Source organism: Trifolium pratense, linkage group LG7, assembly GCF_020283565.1.
Source record: "Trifolium pratense cultivar HEN17-A07 linkage group LG7, ARS_RC_1.1, whole genome shotgun sequence".
Lineage (NCBI taxonomy): Eukaryota > Viridiplantae > Streptophyta > Magnoliopsida > Fabales > Fabaceae > Trifolium > Trifolium pratense.
This window is the reverse complement of record NC_060065.1, coordinates 58,262,499-58,285,116: the sequence shown is the minus strand read 5'-3', so window position 1 is coordinate 58,285,116 and position 22,618 is coordinate 58,262,499. Positions and strand designations below refer to the sequence as shown.

Sequence of the window (22,618 nt, the reverse complement as noted above, 5' to 3'; positions counted from 1 at the left end):
ATTTTGCTTTTCACCTACCTCACCTCTCATCTCATCTCATCTCAATTTCATATGGCCAACCAAAGAACTCCCATTCCATCCCATCTCCCACTCACTCTCTCAAATTGCTCTTATCCTTCTTCACCTACCACAACTCACCATCATCACAACCAGCCATTACTTTTTTTCTTTTATATTTCGGTAAATCTAAAAATTCTACATTATTTTGAGAATCGACGTCAACAATAATAATTTATATAAAACACTCACACTTCTTAATCCATTAAGATGTCTTTTGCAAAACAACAAAATTGTAAGGACTTGCACACAGCAGAAAACGAACAGGACTTCAAAGTCGTATATTTAAAGGGCCTCTATCTGCCCATCGGGCTTTCTTTGTTCTGTCCCATTTGTCATTTCAGCCCAATTCTCATTTATGGGCCTTTGGTGTACTGTTGTTCATAACCTATCTGCCACATCATTCCTCCAAAATCCAAATCACACAAAACAAGGGGGTCTCCATCATAATTATACATGGATTGGACCATACAACAGCTTATTAGACAAATAAATAATAGTCTGCAAAAGAAATTAATGATAGCATTGAAAACTTAAAGAAATGAAGATCATATAAAGGAAAAGAATGAAACCAAGTTCTATAGGAGGAATTCATTTGAAAACGAGTGAGAGAATGCACAGCTTAAATTAAATCTAATTTATTATAGATAGATAGATGATAACGACAGTAGCTAATTTGATCAATACTTGTTAACTTCTTTACTTTTTTTATTTTTTAGTTGTTTGATATAATTGTTAACTAATTAACTAACGTCTTTACTATTGAGGAGGAGTTTATTGAAATCACTGCAGTTTTCAGCCACCACCAAGTATATATATTTTTTTATACAATTTCTGGCACCCCACAAAAATATAGAGAGAAGAAAAAAAAGATAAGTGGTTACATTAATTGTAGATTGAATTAATAAAAAAGGTATCCATTTTAGGGATAAATTTTGCATATATCTTTACATATGGTTGCACGGTCATTTTGGCATATTTATTTTATATGATTTAGAGAGTGTTATAATTAGCATCTTTGGTACGTCTGAATGGTCAGTGTGATTGGATGTTAACCTTACACATTGGGCTCCCTAGCTAGCTATGAAGGTGAGAGAGGTTGAGCTAACTGTTTTCTAATTCCCCTTTATATATATATATATATATATGTGTGTGTGGATTGAAGTACTAGTGTATGTATGTATGTGTGCATGTCACATAAGTAAAATATATGCACACAAAACCAAACTGAAGAAAAAACAATTAAGCAAGCTTGCAAATAAGTTAATACTATATTATGGAGTACTACTCAAATATAATAATTAATAGTAATGGTGCGGGGTTAGTGTTGATGATGTTTTTACTTGAAGTTGCAGTGATCATGTGTTCCAAAGGTAGTAGTAGTAGTATGATGATAATCGTATCTAAGGATGGAAGTGGAGATTATAAAAGCGTGGGTGAAGCTATCAGCAATGCTCCTGATTATAGTAAGCAAACTTACAATATTCACATTTTGGGAGGCATTTATGAAGAGTACATTCTGATTCCACCAAGTAAGACTAATATTAAGCTCCTAGGTCATGGTTCAACCCACACGATAATACTGGGACGCCAAAATGGTTCCACCATAGGTACGCTATACTATACTATACCTTCACTGCTTCATCCATTTTTATTTTTATTTGGTAAAATAAAACATCCTTATAATTTCATGTATAAGTCTTACCATTTTTATTCTCACTAATTTAACTTCCGTCGTTAATTTTCTTAATTAATTAAATTTATTATTATTATTATTATTATTATTATTATTCATATCTATCTTAATTAATTACTTACGTATACTACTAATGTTCAATTTCCAACCTGTATTAATTTTAATTTCTTAGTCATAAGTTAAGTATAAAGTCAAAAAACAGTTATGTGTTTCGGAGATCATAAACTTACAAATTGAATGTTGACTGCAATTTTTTCATCAAACTTGTTTTTATTTATTTATCGAACACAGAAGCTCTAACATACTATCTAAATCTCTTATCACTAGATCAAACTTAGTCGCTTTAATCTTGTTTTTATTTGATTAAGTCCATATTATAAACCAAGATTACAATATATTTAAAAGCAAAATACAAGTGTTGGAGGGGGTGTTATACCTGCTTGCAAGTTGCAACAAAATATAATAAACAATTAAGGCAGATTTAATTTCCATACAAAGAAAAGATATTTGGTGATATATGTTAATTAGATTACTGACTCCGCACTCATATTGTAGAAAACAAGTGCAAACGCCCACAACGACCTTAGACGTGTACTTAACCTATAATTGTTATTTTTTATTTAATTAGGTACTATTTGGTATCCTACATACAACTACAAAGAAAAATTATGACCTAATTGGGTCATGTATCGCTGTCACAAAACAGTACTCAATTTGATTTTTATTTATTATTATTGTTATTTTTAATTGGGTATTCTAGTTGTGATGATTCAAATGGTTATGAGAAAAAATCCTTTTAAAAATGACATTCATAGATTTGAGAGTCACAATTTTTATGCATGATTTTTTCAAATATTTGCATAGAAAAGTCACGGCTTCTATACTAGGAAGTCAAAAGTGTCGAATGCAAATATCATAAAACACATTGATTGTTATAATAAATTTTCTCATGTTTTGCCATTTTACTTAAAACAGCTTTGAGCATTACTTGTCGGAATTAGATTTTGTGTAGTCATGATTGTATGCAGTTAACGTCTGTAAATCGTCTGATCAAAATCAGACAATTTAGATTTTAAGACAATTTTTATATCTTGCATTATTTCAAAGTTTCTCAAAGAAAATTCAAGATGAGTATCCTCTATGTGGCATATGCGCAAGAAGACAAATCATTGTGAGAAATATTGTCAACATGGTTGTGAACAACATATTATCTATGCTGCCCAAGATTTCAATGAAGAATTGAGTCGAAATTGGTAATTGGATAATTGTTTGTTGCATCAATCATATGACTAAATACAAGAGCATCTTTTAAGTAATTGATATAATGAATTTGAAGAAAATTAGAATTAAAAATATATATATTTTCCGTGAAAACAAAAGAATGTTGGAATGAATAGCTAGCTAGTATTGATTAATTGATGAGAATGCATGCGTGTGAATGCAGACATCCGTGGAAATGGGTTCATGGCACAGAACATTGGATTTGTGAACTCAGCGGGTCTAGATGCAAGCGCTGCAGTGGCAGTTCGTAACGAGGCAACCAATAGCATTTTCTTTCAATGCTCCATCCAAGGATTCCAAGACACCTTATGGGCAGTTTCAGGCAGACAATTCTACAAGAACTGTGAAATCTACGGTACCGTGGATTTCATCTACGGCAATGCAGCCGCTGTATTTCAAGACTGCATGATTTACGCACGCTATAGACAGTTTGTGACATTCACCGCTCAATCACGGGAGAGTCCAAACGAGAAGACAGGTTTCACATTCCAACGTTGTAAATTCAGCATGTCACCTGAGGATGAGAACAAAAAGTCAGAGGTGGTACGTGCCACGTTAGGACGTCCTTGGAGAGCATATTCCACTGTGGCTATACTGCAGTGTTACATAGATTCCATGGTGGATCCTGGAGGTTGGGAACAGATGCCAGGACAGCCCATTGATAAGGTTACTTATGTGGAGTATAAGAATGTTGGTCCTGGTTCTAACACTGATGGTAGAGTGAATTGGCCTGGTGTTAGAGTTCTTGGCAATCCAAATGAAGCACTCCCTTTCACAGCTTCCTATCTATTGGATGCTCACTCTTGGATTCCATCTACAGGTGTTCCATATGATACTGGACTTTAATATTCTTCTCTTCTCTTCTCTTGTTATTATTAGACCATTATTCTTAACCTTCAATATCACTTCATCAGAAGTACTATCATGTAAGCTACCCAAAAAAGATATGTACTATATATCATGCATTTACAAAAACAAAATTAGTATTAAATTTGTGCAGTTATGGTATTTTTCATTTGAATAAACACTTCTAAAATGATTGAAAATATTACTTTCTAATATTTAATCATAAATATATGCAAAAGTAAAATGTGTTTGGTCAATTTCTATCAAATACATTTTGACTTGTTTATATTTAAAGTTTGAAAGAAGATTGTAAGTTATTTTAAGTATCAAAAAAACTTTCACTCACATTCTGGGTATTATATATATGATTATATATAACACTTCTGATAAAACCTCCGAAAACCAGTCAAGTGTTTAATCTGCTCAATTTTCACCGGTTTTCAGAAGTGTTATACTTATATATAATCATGTAGTGTATAAATTCCTAGAATATTATTGTTATAAATTAAAAAAACAAATGTAATACCTTCAACAATCAAATTGGCAGCTATAGTTGGATCAAGAATTTGTGGTTGATCGAGAACTTCTGGCAAAGACACACGATTCAAATGTGGAATCTGCGGACGCTCTAAAATCTCAGCGTGAGGATGAAGTCCTTCATCTTCCACAGCATATCAAAGTTTTGGTTAGATGCAGCATCTTCATCGTTGTGTTGTTCTTCATTGATATTCAAAGGAACAAGTGATGGATTCAAACGCGGAGGCTCTAAAATCTCAGTGTGAGGATGAAATCCTTCATCTTCCGCTTGAGACATACTGAAAAGTTTAAAACTCCTAACTTGATTATGGACCACTTGAGATTAGGGGTGGCAAAACGGCCTCGGCCCGCTGGGCCGACCCGTTTGACCCGCCATTTTTTACGGGTCGGGGTGAGGTTATCAACTCGCCATCTTAAGTTGGCCCGTCTCGCCTAGCCCGCTTAAAAATGGGGCAAAGGCCGGCGGATTTGTCCGCGGGCTTTGTAATTTTTTTATATATATTTAGAATGAAAATTGAGCATGCATTGATGAAGTGTTTGACATATGTTTTGTTTTGTCCTTTATTTGTCTTTTTAACTACTAATTACTACCCCGGTCTAAAATATAAACAAATTTTAATCAAATAAAATTGACGTATTAGATCTAAATTTTATATCAAATATAAATTAACTTTATTTTAACCAATTTCTATGTATATTTGATGACCAACTTTTACTTATATTTAAAATCAAAGTAACTAAAATAATTAGCACTTTAACATTTGATTGAGGATAAATAAGAAAGGTTCGATCTTGGTGCAGTTAAAATGTTTAATATTATTTAGTTTTTATATATTGCAAAGTGCGTGATGTTACTATTTACTAGTATGTTTGATGGAACAATAATGAACATTGGAGTAAATTGCATGTTTGTTCAACGCGTCGTGCGTGAAATGAGTCGTGCTATATAGCGTCACTCTTTAATTTAATATGTGTTTGTTTTTGGTATTGTTGAAGTTCTCTTATGCGCTCTTAAAAAATATTTTTTGCCGACCTCTTTGATAATGATTAATAAATTTATAATTAATGTAGTAATTCAAACTATTTAAAAAAAAAAGGCGAGCCGGCCCGCTAATCCACCACCCCGCTAATAAATGGGACGGACTTGAGGTTTGAGGCCATACACCTTAGTTGGCCCGCCCCCACCCCGTCCTGTTCTTAAGCGGACTTAAACGGGGTGGACCACCCCTACTTGAGATGTTGTTCTATAGCGTTGACGAATCAATCTTCCTGGCTCTCCTATTAATGGAAATTAGTAGGATGTTGCATTTCTAACAGGCATATTGTGTACACAAAAATATGCAAATTAAACTTAAAGAAACCGTAGAGGAGAGCGTAATTATTTTAAGGGTCCCTATAGTTTCACAAAATTTTCTTTTTAGTCCTTGAAATTTATTTTCATATTTTTTAGTCCCTGAAATTTTTTCACTCAAGGTTTTTAGTCCCTACTTTTAATCAAACTATTGCACACTTTCACATTTTGAATGATATTTGATATTTATGTTATAATATTATAAGAACATCTTCTATAAAAATTTATATTTTTTTAACATAAGATGAATTATTTATGAATTTTTATGTGCAAAAAACTAAAAAATTCATATTTAATTCATCTCTTGTTAAAAGAAATTAAACTTTTGTAACAGAGATTCATATAATTTACTAAACATGACCGCATAAAAAAATTTAAAATTTTGAATGATATGCACAAGTTGAATGAAAAGTAGGGACTAAAAACCTTGAGTGAAGAAACATCAGGGACTAAAAAGTGTGAAAACAAACTTCAGAGATTAAAACGAAAATTATGTAAAACTACAAGGACCAAAAATATATTTAACCCTTATTTTAAATGATTTTTGGGTGATCAATATAAAATGAAAAAATTGTTTGGTTAAACAATAAGATAATATTTTTAAAAAGATAATATTATTTAAAAAAAATTATTGTTTGGTTAATTATTAGAGTTTAATTGTGGTGGACAGACAGTGCAAACCACTTTGCACACTCATCCAATAGTAATATGCCACATCATTTACTCTTAAAATATATTTTTGATTTAAAAAAAATCTAAAATTAATTATGATTTTGTTACAAGTCATGTAACTGGCCAACATAATCACATCCCCTTCATTCTAGGAGTTTCACGACAACCAACTCTGCAATCAACTCTCTTCCATTGTTCCTCCTTAAAAAAAAAAACTCTATTCCATTGTTTGTGGTTTTGTAACAACACTAATCTTCATCTCTACTACAATCTGTTGTAACGTCCACCACCTCTGCATTCCAAATTGGTAAGCTTTTGATATGTGAAAGGATAATATTTATATTTTTGTTTTTGTGCAAACTTGACAATGCTCACCTCTCTTTTCTATACCTCTATTCTACTAGTTGTTTTAGTTATATGGTTACATAAGTAGAATATTTTCATGATAATATTTATGACTTGTAATCTTTGGGTTGCTGTTGTGACTTGTGAGTATCATTACTTGAGGCGTGGATATTTCTTGTGTGGAAGTATAATATGGCAGAATTTTATTTTGTTGTTTTTCAAGTGAAACCACTTTTTATAATTATAAATATTGATAGGTAAGCATGGATGCTGATTTGATCACACATTTACATATATAACAGGATTGTGTGTGCTACAATGACAGATCATGAGATGGTAGATATGCATGAACATACCACCATGATTAGCTCCGATGAAATACATGTAAGTGCTACTGATGCAGATCCCCTAAATGATAGAATAACATCAGAGCTCGTGTTAGAGCCCTTTGAAGGAATGGAGTTTGCATCAATTGAAGATGTAAAGAATTACTACGTAAGCTACGCCAAGAAGAAAGGTTTTAGCTTTCGCATGGGCCGCGTTACCAAATCAAGAACAGACGGTGTGGTAATTGGTCAACAGATTCTTTGTTCAAAGGAAGGGTTCAGATCCAAAAAAAATTTGAAAAAAGAAAATGGTAGTCTGATAGTTCATGATGAAACAAGGGTAGGATGCAAGGCTATGTTGTATATCAAGAAAAAGGAAGATAGGTGGGTTATTTCTAGATTTATGAAAGACCATAATCATGAACTATTTTCTCCAAGAAGTTCGCAGTTTCTTCGAGTACATAGAAAGAAGACCAAGGTGCAAAAAAAACTTATTGATGTGCTAGATGATTCTGGTTTAGGCCCTAGTCAAATAGCATCAGTGTTGTGTACTGAGAGTGGTGGTGTTGATAATGTTGGAATTAGCCAACAAGATGTTATTAATTATTTAAGTGGAAAGAGACAAAAACAAATGGAAGCTGGAGATGCTCAGTTGATGTTATCATACTTTAAGAATTGTCAATTGAAGAATCCTGGGTTTTTCTACGCATTTCAAATGGACGCAGATGACAAATTAGCAAATTGCTTCTGGGTTGATTCTAGGTCTAGAATGGCTTACAAATATTTTGGTGATGTGGTGACTTTTGATCCAACATACTTAACAAATAAATACAAAATGCCATTTGTTCCATTCACCGGAGTGAATCATCACCAACAATCTATTTTATTTGGTTGTGCTATGTTATGGGATGAAACTGAAGAGAGTTTTGTTTGGTTGTTAAGTACTTGGTTAGAAACAATGGATGGAGTTAGTCCTAAAACTATTATCACAGATCAAGACGCTGCTATTTCTAATGCAGTTGCAAAGATTTTTCCAGATGTTAATCATCATTATTGTATGTGGCATATTGAGAAGAAAGTTCCACAATACTTGAACCATATCTATCATGAACATAGTGAGTTTAAAAATCAATTTTACAAGTGCATTCATCAATCTACCACCATTGAAGACTTTGAATCTGATTGGGAAGCAATGATAGATAAATATGAGTTGCAAGATAATCAATGGCTAAAGAAGATATACTCCATTCGTGCAAAATGGATTCCTTCCTATGTACGTCACAACTTTTGTGCTGGAATGTCCACCACCCAAAGGAGTGAAAGTATGAATAAATTTTTTAAGGATTTTTTGAATTCAAGCACTCAATTGAACAAGTTTGTGAAACAGTATGATAAGGCTCTTGATGCACGTTATAACAAGGAAAGAGAGAAGAACGTCAAGACAAGAAATTCAAAACCACAGTTGCGCACTTTATATCCCATGGAAGAAGAGGCTTCAAAAATTTATACAAGAAAAGTGTTTAGGAAATTTCAGGATGAGTTGGTTGGATCCCAAATATTTATTGCGGAGAAAGTTGAATCTTCTGTTGAAGTTTCCAAATACAAGATTCATGAAATTTTCAAAGAAAAACCTAACTATTATGTGACTTTTGATGTCATTTCAAAAGAAGCAAAATGTAGTTGTCACATGTTTGAATTTGTGGGTATTCTTTGTAGACATGTGTTAAATGTATTCATAAAGGAAAACGTTTATTCTCTCCCATCTCAATATGTTCTGCATCGATGGACCACAAATGCTAAGAAAGAAAACATTAAAGGGACTGCAATTGAAGACCTTCAGGAAGGCAGCAACAAAACTTCAAGTACTTCATTGTTTAATAGTATCATGGTTGAGTCTCTTCAAGTATCTGAAAGAGGTTCGCGATCAAAAAAACATCATGATATTGCAATTCAAGCTTTGCGAAAGGCAATCACGGAACTTGATCTATTGGATGTTGAAGAAACAACTAAAGAGAGTGTTGATTCGACATTTGAAGTTATGCCTAATGCCTCTAACAATCAGACCATAAATTTGTGTGATCCTCCATTTGCAGCATCTAAAGGTCGTCCACGCACTTTGCGAACGAAAAGTAGCTTGGAATTGTCCAAAAAAGGTTCATACAATTGTGGTTATTGCAAGGAAAAAGGCCATACAAAAGTTAAATGTCCAAGTTTAAAACATGGAAGGTATCTTAAAAATACATGTTACAAGTAATTGTGCAATAAATTTGATTTTTTATTTTTATTTTACCATGTTAAGTTGATTTAGTGACAAACCAATGTCTTTTAGGTCTGATATCATTAATGGTCAACTTTCAAATTCCAAGGTTAAAGCTTCTAGTTTGGCTGATTAAGAGGTATTGATATTAAGTATAAGTATTATTTTGTTGGCAATGCTATATAATTATTATTTTGATCCTAACAATATTATTGTTACAATTGTATGTTGTAGGAATATGGAAAGTACATTAACAAGTTTCAACAAGATCACATGATTCATGATGCAGGAGTTGTTAGCTCATAGTTTGCAACTTGGCTTTACTCTAGATTATAGGATTTATATTATTGTTTTTTAGTTTAATTTAATATTTGTAGTCAATGTCATGATACTTTGTACTACTTAGTTAGGATTTATATATAACGGTCTCAACAATTTGTTCTGGTATTCATGTCTATTTCTTTCAATGGATTTGGTTTCATATAAATCTTAATTTTCTTTTAATTTTAAATAGTTATGACAGTTGGTTCTGTTTTGTCTTCATGTGTTGATGGTGTATTCATGAAGTGTATGACATGAGTGTGGTCATGCCGAAACTACACATTATTAATAAAAGTCTAATTATTTCTAAGAGAGCTTTGAATTTTGCTTTGCCCAAGCCAGGTTTTATTTGAGCAATTCCGTTCTGCAAGTTATAGGGGCTGTATGGAATTTTGGTGCTTCAATTTGATTCTGTTTTGCATTCAGCTATCAATCAAAGTGTGGAGCAGTTGTGGTGTGTATTTGGTGCTAGGTGATAGCCAACTTGTAGTGGATGTTAGGTGTATTAATGTTAGTCAAAATTCTGCTTGGGCTTGTATTTGGGTGTTCTAATATTTATGACTTGTATTGACTTTGGCTTATCTTATGCCTCATTTATCTAATATATTTTTACTTTGCCTTTTCAAAAAATAAAATGGAAAAAGAGTAAAATACAATCAACACAATTCAAAAGTATATCACTTTTATTTTCACAAACCATAAACAATTCAAAAGTATATCACTTTTATATTTGCAATGTGAAAGTGATTATAAATAGTTGGCAGACAATATAGTGCATGTTCCCATTGTCAAACACAACCTTTTACATGGTACATTGACAAGTTGATAAAAAGTAAATAAAAAAATGGTGGACAATAGTTGTCTAGATGAGAGGTGCATAAGTTGAAGTCTCGGGCTTCTCTAGATATTCATTCTCTTCCATCTCATATTCAAATTTGGGATCAAACTGTCAAAGTGCTCTTAGAAAAGATTGAGGGAATATGTCCATAGCTACCGATCATATTCATCTGCCTTGTATCCACACGTGTTCTATTCTCTTCTTTAGCAAACATCTCATTATCAAACTTCCATGAAAGTATATATAATAATCTCAACTGACTGATTGTATATCATTTCTTGCACACAAAACTTGTGCACAAGTGCCTGCATAATGGTGCAAGAAGAAAAGTCATTACATTGTTACTTGTTAGATCAAAAAGCTAGATAAGTCTTTTGCAAAAGAAGAAAAGACAGAACATTGTTACTTGTCCTAGTCCACAACATTGATATATAATTGAATATATTGCTAATTATAGTATTAAGTTAGAAATGTCATTTTGAAACATTGATATATAATTGATATATAATTGATGCAAAGGTGGCCCTCTTGGTAATACATTGTACAACATTTATTGCATAAGAGCTAATAGAGACTAGGGAAAAACCTTGATCAATAGCAATTTGCAGCCATGATAGGTTCGACAGAAATGCTCTCTCTTTTGCAAGCGCTAAAAATGGTTTCACCAACCTGATTGTGTATAGACAGTCCCCAACCAATGTATCCATTCGAAAAGCATCTTGTATCAACAAACATTGAAAAGGCATCATTTTATAATGTCCAGCACCGTTTTTAATCTTTGCTTTTATCTTAGCTATTTTTTTGAAAAGGCAAAAGTTTATTAATGTAAAGAAACAGCTCAGCAACACATAGATATTCAAAGAGGCTTTGGAACTAAGTCACACCAGTCCATGGAATGCAATCCAAAAAACACATGGAGAACTATGCTGAAGGAATGGCCCAAAACTCACCCCTGCAATATTGCACTTGCAGCAGCATTCCTAATATATAGCGCCTTAGAATCTCGGTGTCTTTTCACAAAATAACTCTCGGACTTCAGAAACAAAATTGCTTCCGTTCCGAGACTGCTGGACAGAGACATTATGGGATACGACTAAGAACAGGGAATATATACAAGAAAGAACACACAACAGACCTATCTAGAACAGTCTCAACACCTGCATTATGAATAGAAGCAATACCAGCAGACAGATAACAAAATCTCAAAATATGGAATAAAGCACAACATGCACTAACATTATATTTAGGCCACTATCAGGCTACTCGAATACATTCTCGTGGTTTTGTACACCGCAAATTTAAGTCGCAAACAAACCCTTTGGACCGGGCTCTAAGAATTCTCCATGATATTATTTTAACCTCCAATACAAGCTTAGCTATTAATTTTGGTTAACAAGTATAAGAATTAGAAGTCTAATTATTTTCCAAGCCTATAAAAGGCATGCTTGAGCCATTGTTGTACTTGTAATCAATCATTTTTGTGTATCAAATATAGTGGTGAAGTTGAAATACTATGAAATGGTAGAAAAGAAAAGAAAAAGAATCAAACTCGAACCAATTTTTAACACTATATTTGATTCAAGGATCCGTTTCCCATGGATTTTAAATAAAAATTCAAGGATTTGGTCATGTCTTACAAAAGAACTTAATCGCAGGATAACAATGGGTCAGAGGAATTGTATTTGAATTGAATAAATCCAAATTAAAAAATATAAAATTAAAGAAACCAAGTAATTGAAGGCGTGATTGATTGACCTGGTAAGCATTTGTGGTCTTGGCCAAACTTCCAGATTCTTCTTCCACGGCAGTTATCAACAGAAGAGAAAGATGCACATCGTCAAGACTGGAAAAACTACTTGTTATTAATACTACTCTCAATCTCAAATTCCGACGAAATCGTGTTCGAACTTCGTCGACAGTATCAGTAAAGTAGTTTCCCTTCAATACTACTCTCAATCTCAAATTCCGACACTTGTTATTAATTTTTAAATCAAAATTATAGAAACTCTTGAATGAATAGATGATGAAGGATGCAGAAGAGAGAGATGCACATCGTCAAGCCTGGAAAAAGTGAATGTGGGAACTATTATGGTGATTTTAGATTTTTTTAAATCAAAAATATATTTTAAGAGTAAATGATGTGGCATAATACTATTGGATGAGTGTGCAAAGTGGTTTGCACTGTCTGTCCACCACAATTAAACTCTAATTATTAACATGAAAAAATAAAGAAAAATAAAATAAAATAAAATAAAATAAAATAGAGAAAAGATAATGAGTGGAAGTGATTTTTTGGATTGAGTGTGAATGGATATTATGTTATGTGGCGGGCAATGGAAAGAAGTGATGAGATGAGATGGCGAAGCTGTTACTACCGTTATGGGTTCTTCCAACTCCCAACCTTTCATTGAAACCGCAATTCTGTGTTCGTTGCTGCAGTAACAGTATTAATACTAATAATCGTGATGAAGATAACAACAACAATAAGAACAAGAAGTTGTCAAAGCAGTCTTCATGGGAAGCCAAGGATGGTGATGGAAAAGATTATCTGTACAGTCTCGGCAAAGAAGCTGATAACATGAACATCGCCGTTGGTCAGCGTGCCGGCATCATTGATGATGTTTTTGTCGGCAATTTTCTCGGCAAAGACTGTAATTATTATTATCATCACTCTCTTATATATATATATATATATTATTATTATTATTTTAATTATAATGTAATATGTGTGTGGTGTATATATATATACTGCAGCGGACATTGTGTTTGATTATCGTCAGAAAGTTACCAGATCCTTTGAATACCTTCAAGGCGATTATTACATCGCCCCTCTTTTCATGGTAAATTACTCCTGATTATCATTATGCCTATAATTTCTACTTTTGTTAGTTCCTTACTTACTTGTTTTCACTAATTTGTTCTTTTCACAGGACAAAATTGGTAAGTCCCATTCTCAACAACTCATTTTCATACACTAAGAACAAACCTTGGTAAAAACTTATTTATTTTTCTATCGTTGTACAAGTCATTGTAACTGCTAGTATTTGTCATGGTGTTCTGCAAAATGCATTGGCAATCACTTTATATATTGTTCCCTACCCCGTTGTCGCGACGCGAAAAAAATGAACCCCGAGCGTAAAACAATAGAAGAACAAAAACAGATTCGCCGCCGAATTTTATTTATCCAAAAAAAGGGAAAGGTAAATATCGAGAAAACCTTGAGAAAAGAATGGTCTGAGAACCATTAGATAGATTCAGGAGTTGGTGTTGGTTATGTGAGGGGAAGATATTAGCACCCCTCACATCTATAGTATTCAATGGGAACGTTTTAGAGGGAAGATGTTTGTCTGCTTTAATGTGAATTAAATTAATTGCTTAAATATTTGTTTCTTATTTAATAGTTATGGGAAAAAAGTTTGTTTTTGATAATTATGTCTCACAAGATGTTAAATTCTGCTCCTATGTATTCCCAGGTGCAATGGGAAACTCAAGACTTCGTAGTTTAGGGTAAAAAATGTTTATGGGTTGGTTACTTTTAGACGAATGGCGTCTAAGTCGCATTCTCGTATTTAAACGCCGCTTGTATGCTTGCACTTCGGAGGCTTAAGCATTGTTTCTTTTACAGAGAATGTCGCATTCTCGTATTTAAACGCTGCTTGTATGCTCGCACCGTGGAGGCTTAAGCGTTGTTTCTGTTACGGAGAACGGACAAAAACGTCACACGGTTTATGAAAAGAGCTTTACTTTTACTGCGCGCAAGGGCAGAGACAAGGTTTGCGAGTGTTGAGTGACTTTTAAGAGTGTTCGAGAATGAGAATAATATGAGATACGAGTCTACGTCGGGACCTTGAACCATCCGGGGAGAAAAAGTAATACGTCAGTTTTCCCCTTTTCATTCTATTTAATTTAAGTCGTTTTAGGTTGATTTAAGAAAATCAAAAGAAAATATTAACGGGATTGTTTTTTAGTGTTTGAGAATGAGAATGATCCAAGATACGAGTCATACGTCAGTAACTCGAATCACCCGGGGTGACAAAGTCATACTTCAGTTCCTCCTTTTTCACTCAAGTTTTTTTTCTTTTTTAAAAAGAGTTTTTGTACATCAAATTAATCACAAAAAAAAAAAAAAAAAACTTCTTGTTAAACTTGTTCTTATTTTACTTGTTTCGAGTTGTTCTTAGTTTATGTGTTGTTGTTGTTGTTATGCGTAACAAAAGAAACTATTTTTTTTTTTTTTAATTTGAAATAATAATAAAATAATGGAATGTGGGAATATATGGAAAAAATGAAGGAAAAAAAAATGGGATGGAAAGTGTGTATGAAAAATGGGTTGGACAAAATTAGGGTGTGACACCCTTCCAATTCAAAATGATTTGCTTTCATAAAACATTTCTGATGATTCTGTGTTTGTGTGCCTAAACTACTGTAGTATTTAGTATATTCAAATTTAGAATGCTACTTACTTGTGTGTATATGATCCCAAGGGGAGCCTCGGCAAAATGGTTGGAGTTTCTCCTATGTGACTACGAGGTCACATGTTCGAGTGGCAGGCAGAACTAGTCTAGCGCAATTGCAAGGCAGGGCAAGGCTGCCTACAATTGACCTGCAATGGGTGGATTCAACCCTTTTTGGGATTTGGAACTCTGTATAACAGGTTTCCCTTTTACTAATATATAATTTGCATTATTGTAACTTCTTTTTTGCCAATGCAGCATGTCACATTGTCAAGAACTACATTACTCATCTCCTCAATGCTAAGGTTCCTTTAATTCTAGGTATAATTTATGAACCAATTTTCGGGTAGCTTATCTAAAACCATATGTAAAGTAAATTAATAATGGCCAGGGATTCATTTTCGATTGTTTTTTTCATTAATTTGTACTTGTAAGGTTCCTTCTCACCTGTTGTTAGAGAGATATATTGAGAAAAAAAATAGTGTGTGTCTTAGTCCTAAATATGATATTGATTTTCACATTGAATGTAATTTCATATTTAATCAGACCAAAAAACTGAATAAAGATATGCTGCGAAGAATTTTCAGGCTTCATGTATAATCTAAATGCATGTCGACAAGTTTTAAAAGTTGATTTCAATTTTCACTTTCTTCCAGGTATTTGGGGAGGTAAAGGGCAAGGAAAAACATTTCAAACAGAACTTATATTTCGAGCCATGGGAGTCGAACCTGTAATTATGTCTGCAGGGGAATTAGAATCAGAAAATGCTGGTAAGCTGTTTGCTTTTATAAACATAGTTCTTTCATTACATAATAACATTTTGATGCTAATTAATTATTGCATCTCACGCCAGAAAAGATTGATGGCATTATTCTGATTTTTTATTTAATATTTATTTTCCCTTTTTTTTAACATTAGAATGAGTTTAATTATGCCCTCCTCTACAGTTTCTTTAAGTTTAATTTACATATTTTTGCATACACAATATATGTGTAGCTGATAGAAATGCATCATCCTACTAATTTCCATTAATAGGAGAGCCAGGAAGATTGATTCGTCAACGCTATAGAACAGCATCTCAAGTGGTCCAGAATCAAGTTAGGAGTTTTAAACTTTTCAGTATGTCTTGATTTTGATGTTTTTATGTTAATTTATGTGATTAGTTATACATTTTTTCCTTGGGATTAGATAACATTTCATTCATCCAAATAAATTGAACATTATGATATCTTCTTGACTTTGCATTGCCTATGTTGTATTCAGAAAATAATGCAAATGTGAACCATTTTGAAGAAAGTATTTGTGCCTCGGTTTAAGCTAATGGAGGCTTTTGATATTGATCACCCAAAAATCATTTTGCATACTACGTTTTTTCTGCCTATGGTTTTTAACCATCCTCCCTTTTCCTGCTTTATTTGCCGATCTATTGTTTATTTAGTAACATTTAGTATTTGCATACTACTGAAAAACATAAAAAAAATTAACTGAAGGAGGTTGAATTGTGTTTCTAAGAATTTTTTAAAATGGTAACATTTTTTTCAAAATATAATCTCAAAGGCTTTAGATGGAAGTATCGTCTAATAAAAGTCAGATGATTGCACATACATAGATTTTGGAAATCAAGTTTTCTATGCAGTCTGTATCTTCTACTAGCCTTGTTAGTTTCATTAGTTCTACAAAACTAGAATCTGAAAACATAGAAAAGGGTTAAAGGAAGGATGCAGAGACTTTTCTGCTTCTATTCATAGAGCTTATAAGACTGAAATATGTTAGACACATCCAATTCTTTTGAATTTGAGTGTTGAGAAGCAACTAACACGAATGGACGCTGATGTTATCTTTACTTGTCAAAAGTTGCGCGATTGCAGAAAGTGTACGACAGTTTAGTACAAAAGTTGTTAAAGAACTTCCCTTTAAAGGATCATACCAAAGGCATGACAACCTAGAATTCTCCGTGTTTCATTTGAAGTGATATCAGTCATATCACATGCATTTCTCATGGCTTTCTTTTATGGTATCAAGTTCTGTTAATGTATTAGGAATCTTCCTCAACACACCTTTGCCTTGAACTGTTTTTATCAAATATATTTCCTTATACAGATCAATTGTCTAAATTCTTGGAATGGCTATCGTCTCTTTTTCATATGATATCATCAGAGAATTGTGATGGATGATGTAGAAGGACATTGCACAGACATTGTTTGCTGACTTAGAGTAACAGTAGTTGATACCATTGTAATTTTCTTCAACTCATGGAGTGTTTGGATTTACCAAAACATGGAGTCTCAAGGCATCAGAGATCTTGAAACTCAACACTAACATACTAAGTTATATTTATTGTAAATAGAATTCAATTTACAAAGAAAGGAATGCCTAACCTCCTATCCTGCATCTTTGACTGGTCTAATGTCTATTAAAAACACTAAATTTTGATATACTGAAGGTTGATGTGTCCAATGCTCCCATTCTACTGTGGATGAAATACTTTAAAATTGCGCAAATCCGTTTTACCTATAGAGCAATATTTCCTTAATCTGCTGAAGAAGTCTAGATTTGTTTTCCTGATACAGGGAAAGATGAGCTGTTTAATGATCAATGATATTGATGCTGGCCTGGGTAGATTCGGTAAGCTAACATTTGATTCGACAGAAGAAAATGATTATTTGCAATTTTTATTCCATATCCCTTTTTTTGTTCATAAACTGTAGTTTGTGTGTTCACGTGTGTTCCATTGCGTCTCCTAGTGTTTCAGTTGCTTGGTTAACCCTTACTGAACAAACATTTCCGTTTTTAATACAGGGACTACTCAAATGACTGTCAACAACCAAATTGTTGTTGGGACTCTTATGAATCTGTGTGACAATCCTACAAGAGTTAGTGTTGGTCAAGATTGGCGAGAATCAGATATCACACACAGAATTCCAATCATTGTAACAGGGAATGATCTTTCAACTATTTATGCTCCACTGATACGAGATGGAAGGATGGATAAATTTTATTGGTATATTGTCTACTGTCTTATTCTAAGATTAATATACTTGACATTCATGAATTCTAGTTACAGTAGTTTTTTCCATGTGCGTAGTTGGATAAAAGGTTTTAGTTGAAATTTTACATAGTATTGTGGGATTAATTTTCATGATTGATGTGATTGACAAAAGCTATATTTTAGCATAATTACCTCATATAACGCATTGCTAATGTAATGATTCTGAAGTATCTGATTTCATGAAACTAGGTAAACTATGTCACCTAAAATGTTGTTGTCTGTTAATGTGAACAGGCAGCCTAACCGTGAAGATATAGTGAATATTGTTCACAGAATGTATGAGAAAGATGGTATATCTAAGGATGAAGTTGAAAAAATTGTGAACACTTTTCCTAATCAAGGTACTTATTTGTATGCTATGTAGGTCCATACAAATTCTATTTATCTAATTTGTTGTTAAAACATGATTAGTAAGAAAGTATATCTTATTCTTCAGTATAAATAAGTATTACAATATAAATTGTTTCCGTTGCTTATTTATTTATTTATATTTCATTCTGCCTATTTTATTCTATGCTTATTATTTGTGACTGATGTTGCCTGTAGAGTACCCTTCTTTTATCACTTTCATTCTTTAAATAACTTATTTTCCTTGTTTACCAAATGTGTACTGAGATATCAGGTCTTTCTCATTTAGAGCCCATTGTTTTGATTTTTTAAAGTGATTTTAATGTTGTGTTAACAACTATAACTTTTAAATATTTTCTATGTACGTAAATCAGAAACTATTTCTAGCTTGGCTGTTTAGAAAAAGCTCTTTTCTTTTGAAATAATTTCAATTATTGCTTTTTGTCAAAAGCTACTCAGTAAGTAGTTTCTCAAAATAAGCAGAAACCTGTTTTCTTTTTCATGTGTGTTTGTGTGTTTGTATTTTAAGTTTAAACAAACATTCTAAAACATTTGTAATCGTGAATTCCAAAACTTAAACAAACGCACTGTTATTTTGATACTGGCAGCATTGGACTTTTATGGAGCTTTAAGATCACGTACATATGACAGATCTATTTTAAAGGTATGCAGATACCCGAGTTTACATTAATATCTTACTGATCTATCTGACTTTCCATTTCCATATGAAAAAATTCTTATTTTTTATTACAGTTACTGTCCAGTTAAATATTAATGGTAGTTTTTCAATTAACTAAGACAACCAAAGAGGAGAAAGGGAATAAAAGATATTGAGACAAAATCTCTTATTATGTGACTCTTACAGTTTGCACTGTAGAAATTATTCATCATCCATCATCACCTGAGATACTTTTGTAGGGTGTAGGAGTGGAACAAAAGTTACTTCAAAAGAATCCCATGTCAGTTCCTTATTATGAACTTAAAATCCTATCGGAAATGTAAGCAACAATCTGTTAGAATTACTTGCATAGACAAATTAATACCACAACATTTGTCTACTACTCCCTTTTGTAATGGCTTTTGAGTTAACCAGTCGATGATTGCCCAATCGGTGTCGTGATTGTCAAGAAAAAAGATCTAGGGTGTGAACCAACCCTCAACTTGTATGAATGCAATATCCTTTTTCTAGTATTAGTTATAGACAAAATTGTGAGCTCTCTGATCTCTCTGCATGTGGAGTACTGTACTGGAGTATCAATCAACTATGCAGTATGCCAAAAGGAATCGGCAGGTTTAGTGCCAATGAACTAGTTCAAGTTGCTTAAAGTCCTTGGTACTGCTGGTGTTTGATTGTGGCTTTCTCTGTCCAAGTAGACATTTGACATTGTGGTCCATGGTTTTCTCAACAGGGTAAAAATCGACAAGATTCCTTGATCTAGAACAGTTTATATCATATAAGACACCCCTCTCATTAAAGAAAAGATTTGAAGCATGAAAATGCACATGCCCATTGAGTACATTGTCATGAAAGTTGGTTTAGTTGCGAAAATTTGAAGCATAAAAAATTGAACGCCATTTGATCATAAAAGGCTCTAATATCATATAAAGATAAATGATCTAGAGAGAGAACCCTGAATGTGTAAATTTATGTTACCTTGCATTTTAATATTTGTTTATAATAACCAAGGGGATGTGTTTCCACAGTAGTAAAGTTTGATTGATACAACTATGCAACATAAGTAGCAATAAATATTTCGACAGTGGAATTTGACAGCCGCCATTATATTTCCATGATATCCACATTTACTTTTTCTCCACAAAGATTGTTTCTAATGACATACAAACTTGTGATGGATTGTAGTGGGTTGATGATATTGGAGGCGCTGAAAATTTTGCATCCAACTTTCTCAAAAGAAGAAAGGACCAGAATCTTCCTGTATTTATTCCTCCAGAGGTAAATAGTCGGCCATTTTTTTTGTTGTTCGGTTCTTATTATGTGTCCTGTTGTAGTAAGCTAACTGATAGTAATTAGCTGTTTCCTGCTAACCAAATTAATATTGATGAAATATTGATTCAGCTAATTTATAAGTTGAAATATTGTTTATATACAAATATTGATTCAGCTGCTTGCTTTTGTATTTGGTTGGACAGCAAACGACCGAATCTTTACTTGAGTCGGGTTATTCTCTGCTCAAAGAACAACAGTTGATAATGGAAACTAAACTTTCAAAGGAATACATGAAGAACATAGAAGACTAATATAAAGGATGTTGATTCTCAAGTGCATGTCCTCAAGAATTATGATTGTGAAGTTGCTACCTTTGCTAAGGTCCACTTTCGAACAGAATGCTTCTCTTCATTTTCTTATTTTGTGTTATTTATCTGGATATAATATGATGAAAGAAATGAGTGAAATACTATCGAACAATAGTGCAATGATATATGGACTGTAATCTTATGTTGCATGCATGCAGAATTGCACAAATAATTACTCAATAAATTCTGATTGATTTTTGTCATCCTCTCACCCTGCTTAAACATTTCTTCCATGTTTTTTAAACTCTACCCCTCCCTCCAAACAGGACCTAAAAGTTATGATTGATGCTCCAATATGTTTCTTTGTATGGATAGTTGAATATATACCATCTAATATATCTTCATATATATACCACACTGAATTTTACTTTTGGGATGTCTTCCGTACATTGTTTTAAGTTATTTTTGTTGTGATATACGGATTATTTGTAATTAACACATTTAATTTGTTAATCGGTGATTGATAATACTAACTTTACACTTTAAACTAAAATTGTTCACTTCACAAAAAAGAGAATGCATTTCCTCATCCTCACTTTATGGTTGGTGATAATATATAAGAGTCACAATTCAAGTTGAACAAAAGCACTAAGAAAAAACAACCAAACAAACAAATGTATAACTAACTAATAAGGGTATCATTCCAACGTGTCTTTGGATTCCTTTAGGGTCACCACTTATCTATGTACGTTTTCATCCATCCTTCCATAATAGGATTATTGACGTTTAATGTTAGGCGGTTATTCTGACGGTCATATTTAGGTCATCATATCCATTTTCACAATGATGACTGTGACTCACATCGGAGGCTTTATATTTGCGCAAAGAGCTCAGGTATTATTCTTTACTTTAAAACCACTCACTTCGAATTTACACAAATAGTAACTTGCTATTAGAGTGTCTTGCGAGTACACCATCTTTATTTTCACAACCATTGTTCAGACGGGACGTTTTACCATCCAAAATCTTTCAAATTTGGTAAGATCAATTTTTATATTATGTTGAACAATGATAATTTGATAAAAACAATAAAATCAAAATTTAATTGGTGTGAAACAAATATAAGAGTGACAATTATTGTGTGAAACAAAATTCAATTTTTTTATGTTAACCTTCTGGTTTTTCAGAGGAATGAGTCTCGATAATGTAGAGTTCGGTCACCAATTCCTATTAGGAATCAGACTCATTTGGTCTTGAAATCTATTTTTTGGTTGTCAAAACCTTAAATACAATTTTGGTCATCATGAATCTATAAATATAGTCTGCGAATCCCTTCCGAGTCTGAGTAGATTTATAAGTACTTTGACTAGAAGTACTAGTACTTACTAGACAAACCACCCTAGATCAAAACATCAAGTACAGTCTAGTAAGTTGCTCTCAAAATTGTAAGATGAAATTCACACAAATTAAATTTTAATGCAGTTCTAATTTTGTAAAATATAAAAATTCTATCGTTAAAATCTGAACCGTTAATCTCAATCAATGTCTTTCTATTCCTGAACCAGTTAGTGTTGATCAATGAATGGATCACACTAATCCTAATTCTATTGATATAACTGAATCTAATCATGACACTACACCTAGTCATGATCAACCAACCCCTCTCAGACAATCCACTAGACCTAAAAGACCACCATCACACCTTGTGGATTACCACTGCAATAATGTAGTTCACAAGACACCTTATCCCATCAATAAATTCATCAGTCATAATCATCTTTCCCCTTCTTATTCCACATTCTGTTTATCCCTTCTCAGTGATAATGAGCCTAACAACTACGCTGAAGCTTCTAAGCATGACTGTTGGGTGAAAGCTATGCAAAGTGAGCTCCATGCATTATCTAGCAATAACACATGGACTATTGGGTGGAAGCTATGCAAAATTAGCTCCATGAATGCCGTTAAAATCTGAACCCTTCACGTA

At 32.9% G+C, this 22,618-nt stretch overlaps 2 protein-coding genes and 1 pseudogene across 3 annotated transcripts; all 3 read left to right on the top strand.

Annotated features, from left to right (window-relative positions):
- Positions 1-605: 605 nt before the first annotated feature.
- Positions 606-4,095, top strand: LOC123899855 (pectinesterase-like). The gene is made up of 2 exons (XM_045951101.1): positions 606-1,667; positions 3,198-4,095. Exons 1-2 carry the CDS (start codon positions 1,334-1,336, stop codon positions 3,878-3,880), a joined length of 1,017 nt encoding a protein of 338 aa, XP_045807057.1. The 5' UTR covers positions 606-1,333; the 3' UTR covers positions 3,881-4,095.
- A 3,309-nt stretch (positions 4,096-7,404) lies between these two features.
- LOC123896703 lies at positions 7,405-9,365 on the top strand (annotated as a pseudogene).
- A 3,453-nt stretch (positions 9,366-12,818) lies between these two features.
- LOC123899854 (ribulose bisphosphate carboxylase/oxygenase activase, chloroplastic-like) lies at positions 12,819-20,905 on the top strand. 2 transcript variants are annotated; one of them, XM_045951099.1, is made up of 13 exons: positions 12,819-13,178; positions 13,282-13,367; positions 13,458-13,467; positions 15,012-15,104; positions 15,240-15,302; positions 15,638-15,751; positions 16,017-16,078; positions 17,552-17,606; positions 17,781-17,982; positions 18,265-18,371; positions 18,987-19,042; positions 20,240-20,332; positions 20,530-20,905. In XM_045951099.1, exons 1-13 carry the CDS (start codon positions 12,884-12,886, stop codon positions 20,635-20,637), a joined length of 1,344 nt encoding a protein of 447 aa, XP_045807055.1. In that variant the 5' UTR covers positions 12,819-12,883; the 3' UTR covers positions 20,638-20,905. The 2 variants fall into 2 exon arrangements, with proteins under 2 accessions (XP_045807055.1, XP_045807056.1); XM_045951100.1 differs by lacking the exon at positions 15,012-15,104.
- Positions 20,906-22,618: the final 1,713 nt, after the last annotated feature.

Excerpts from the sequence above, each read along its gene's own strand:
- LOC123899855 (XM_045951101.1), top strand. The coding sequence starts at position 1,334 with ATGGAGTACTACTCAAATATAATAATTAATAGTAATGGTGCGGGGTTA. Across the intron at positions 1,668-3,197 it reads CCAAAATGGTTCCACCATAG|ACATCCGTGGAAATGGGTTC; the intron begins GTACGCTATACT and ends GTGTGAATGCAG.
- LOC123899854 (XM_045951099.1), top strand. The coding sequence starts at position 12,884 with ATGGCGAAGCTGTTACTACCGTTATGGGTTCTTCCAACTCCCAACCTT. Across the intron at positions 16,079-17,551 it reads CTCAAGTGGTCCAGAATCAA|GGAAAGATGAGCTGTTTAAT; the intron begins GTTAGGAGTTTT and ends TTCCTGATACAG. Across the intron at positions 18,372-18,986 it reads GAACACTTTTCCTAATCAAG|CATTGGACTTTTATGGAGCT; the intron begins GTACTTATTTGT and ends TGATACTGGCAG.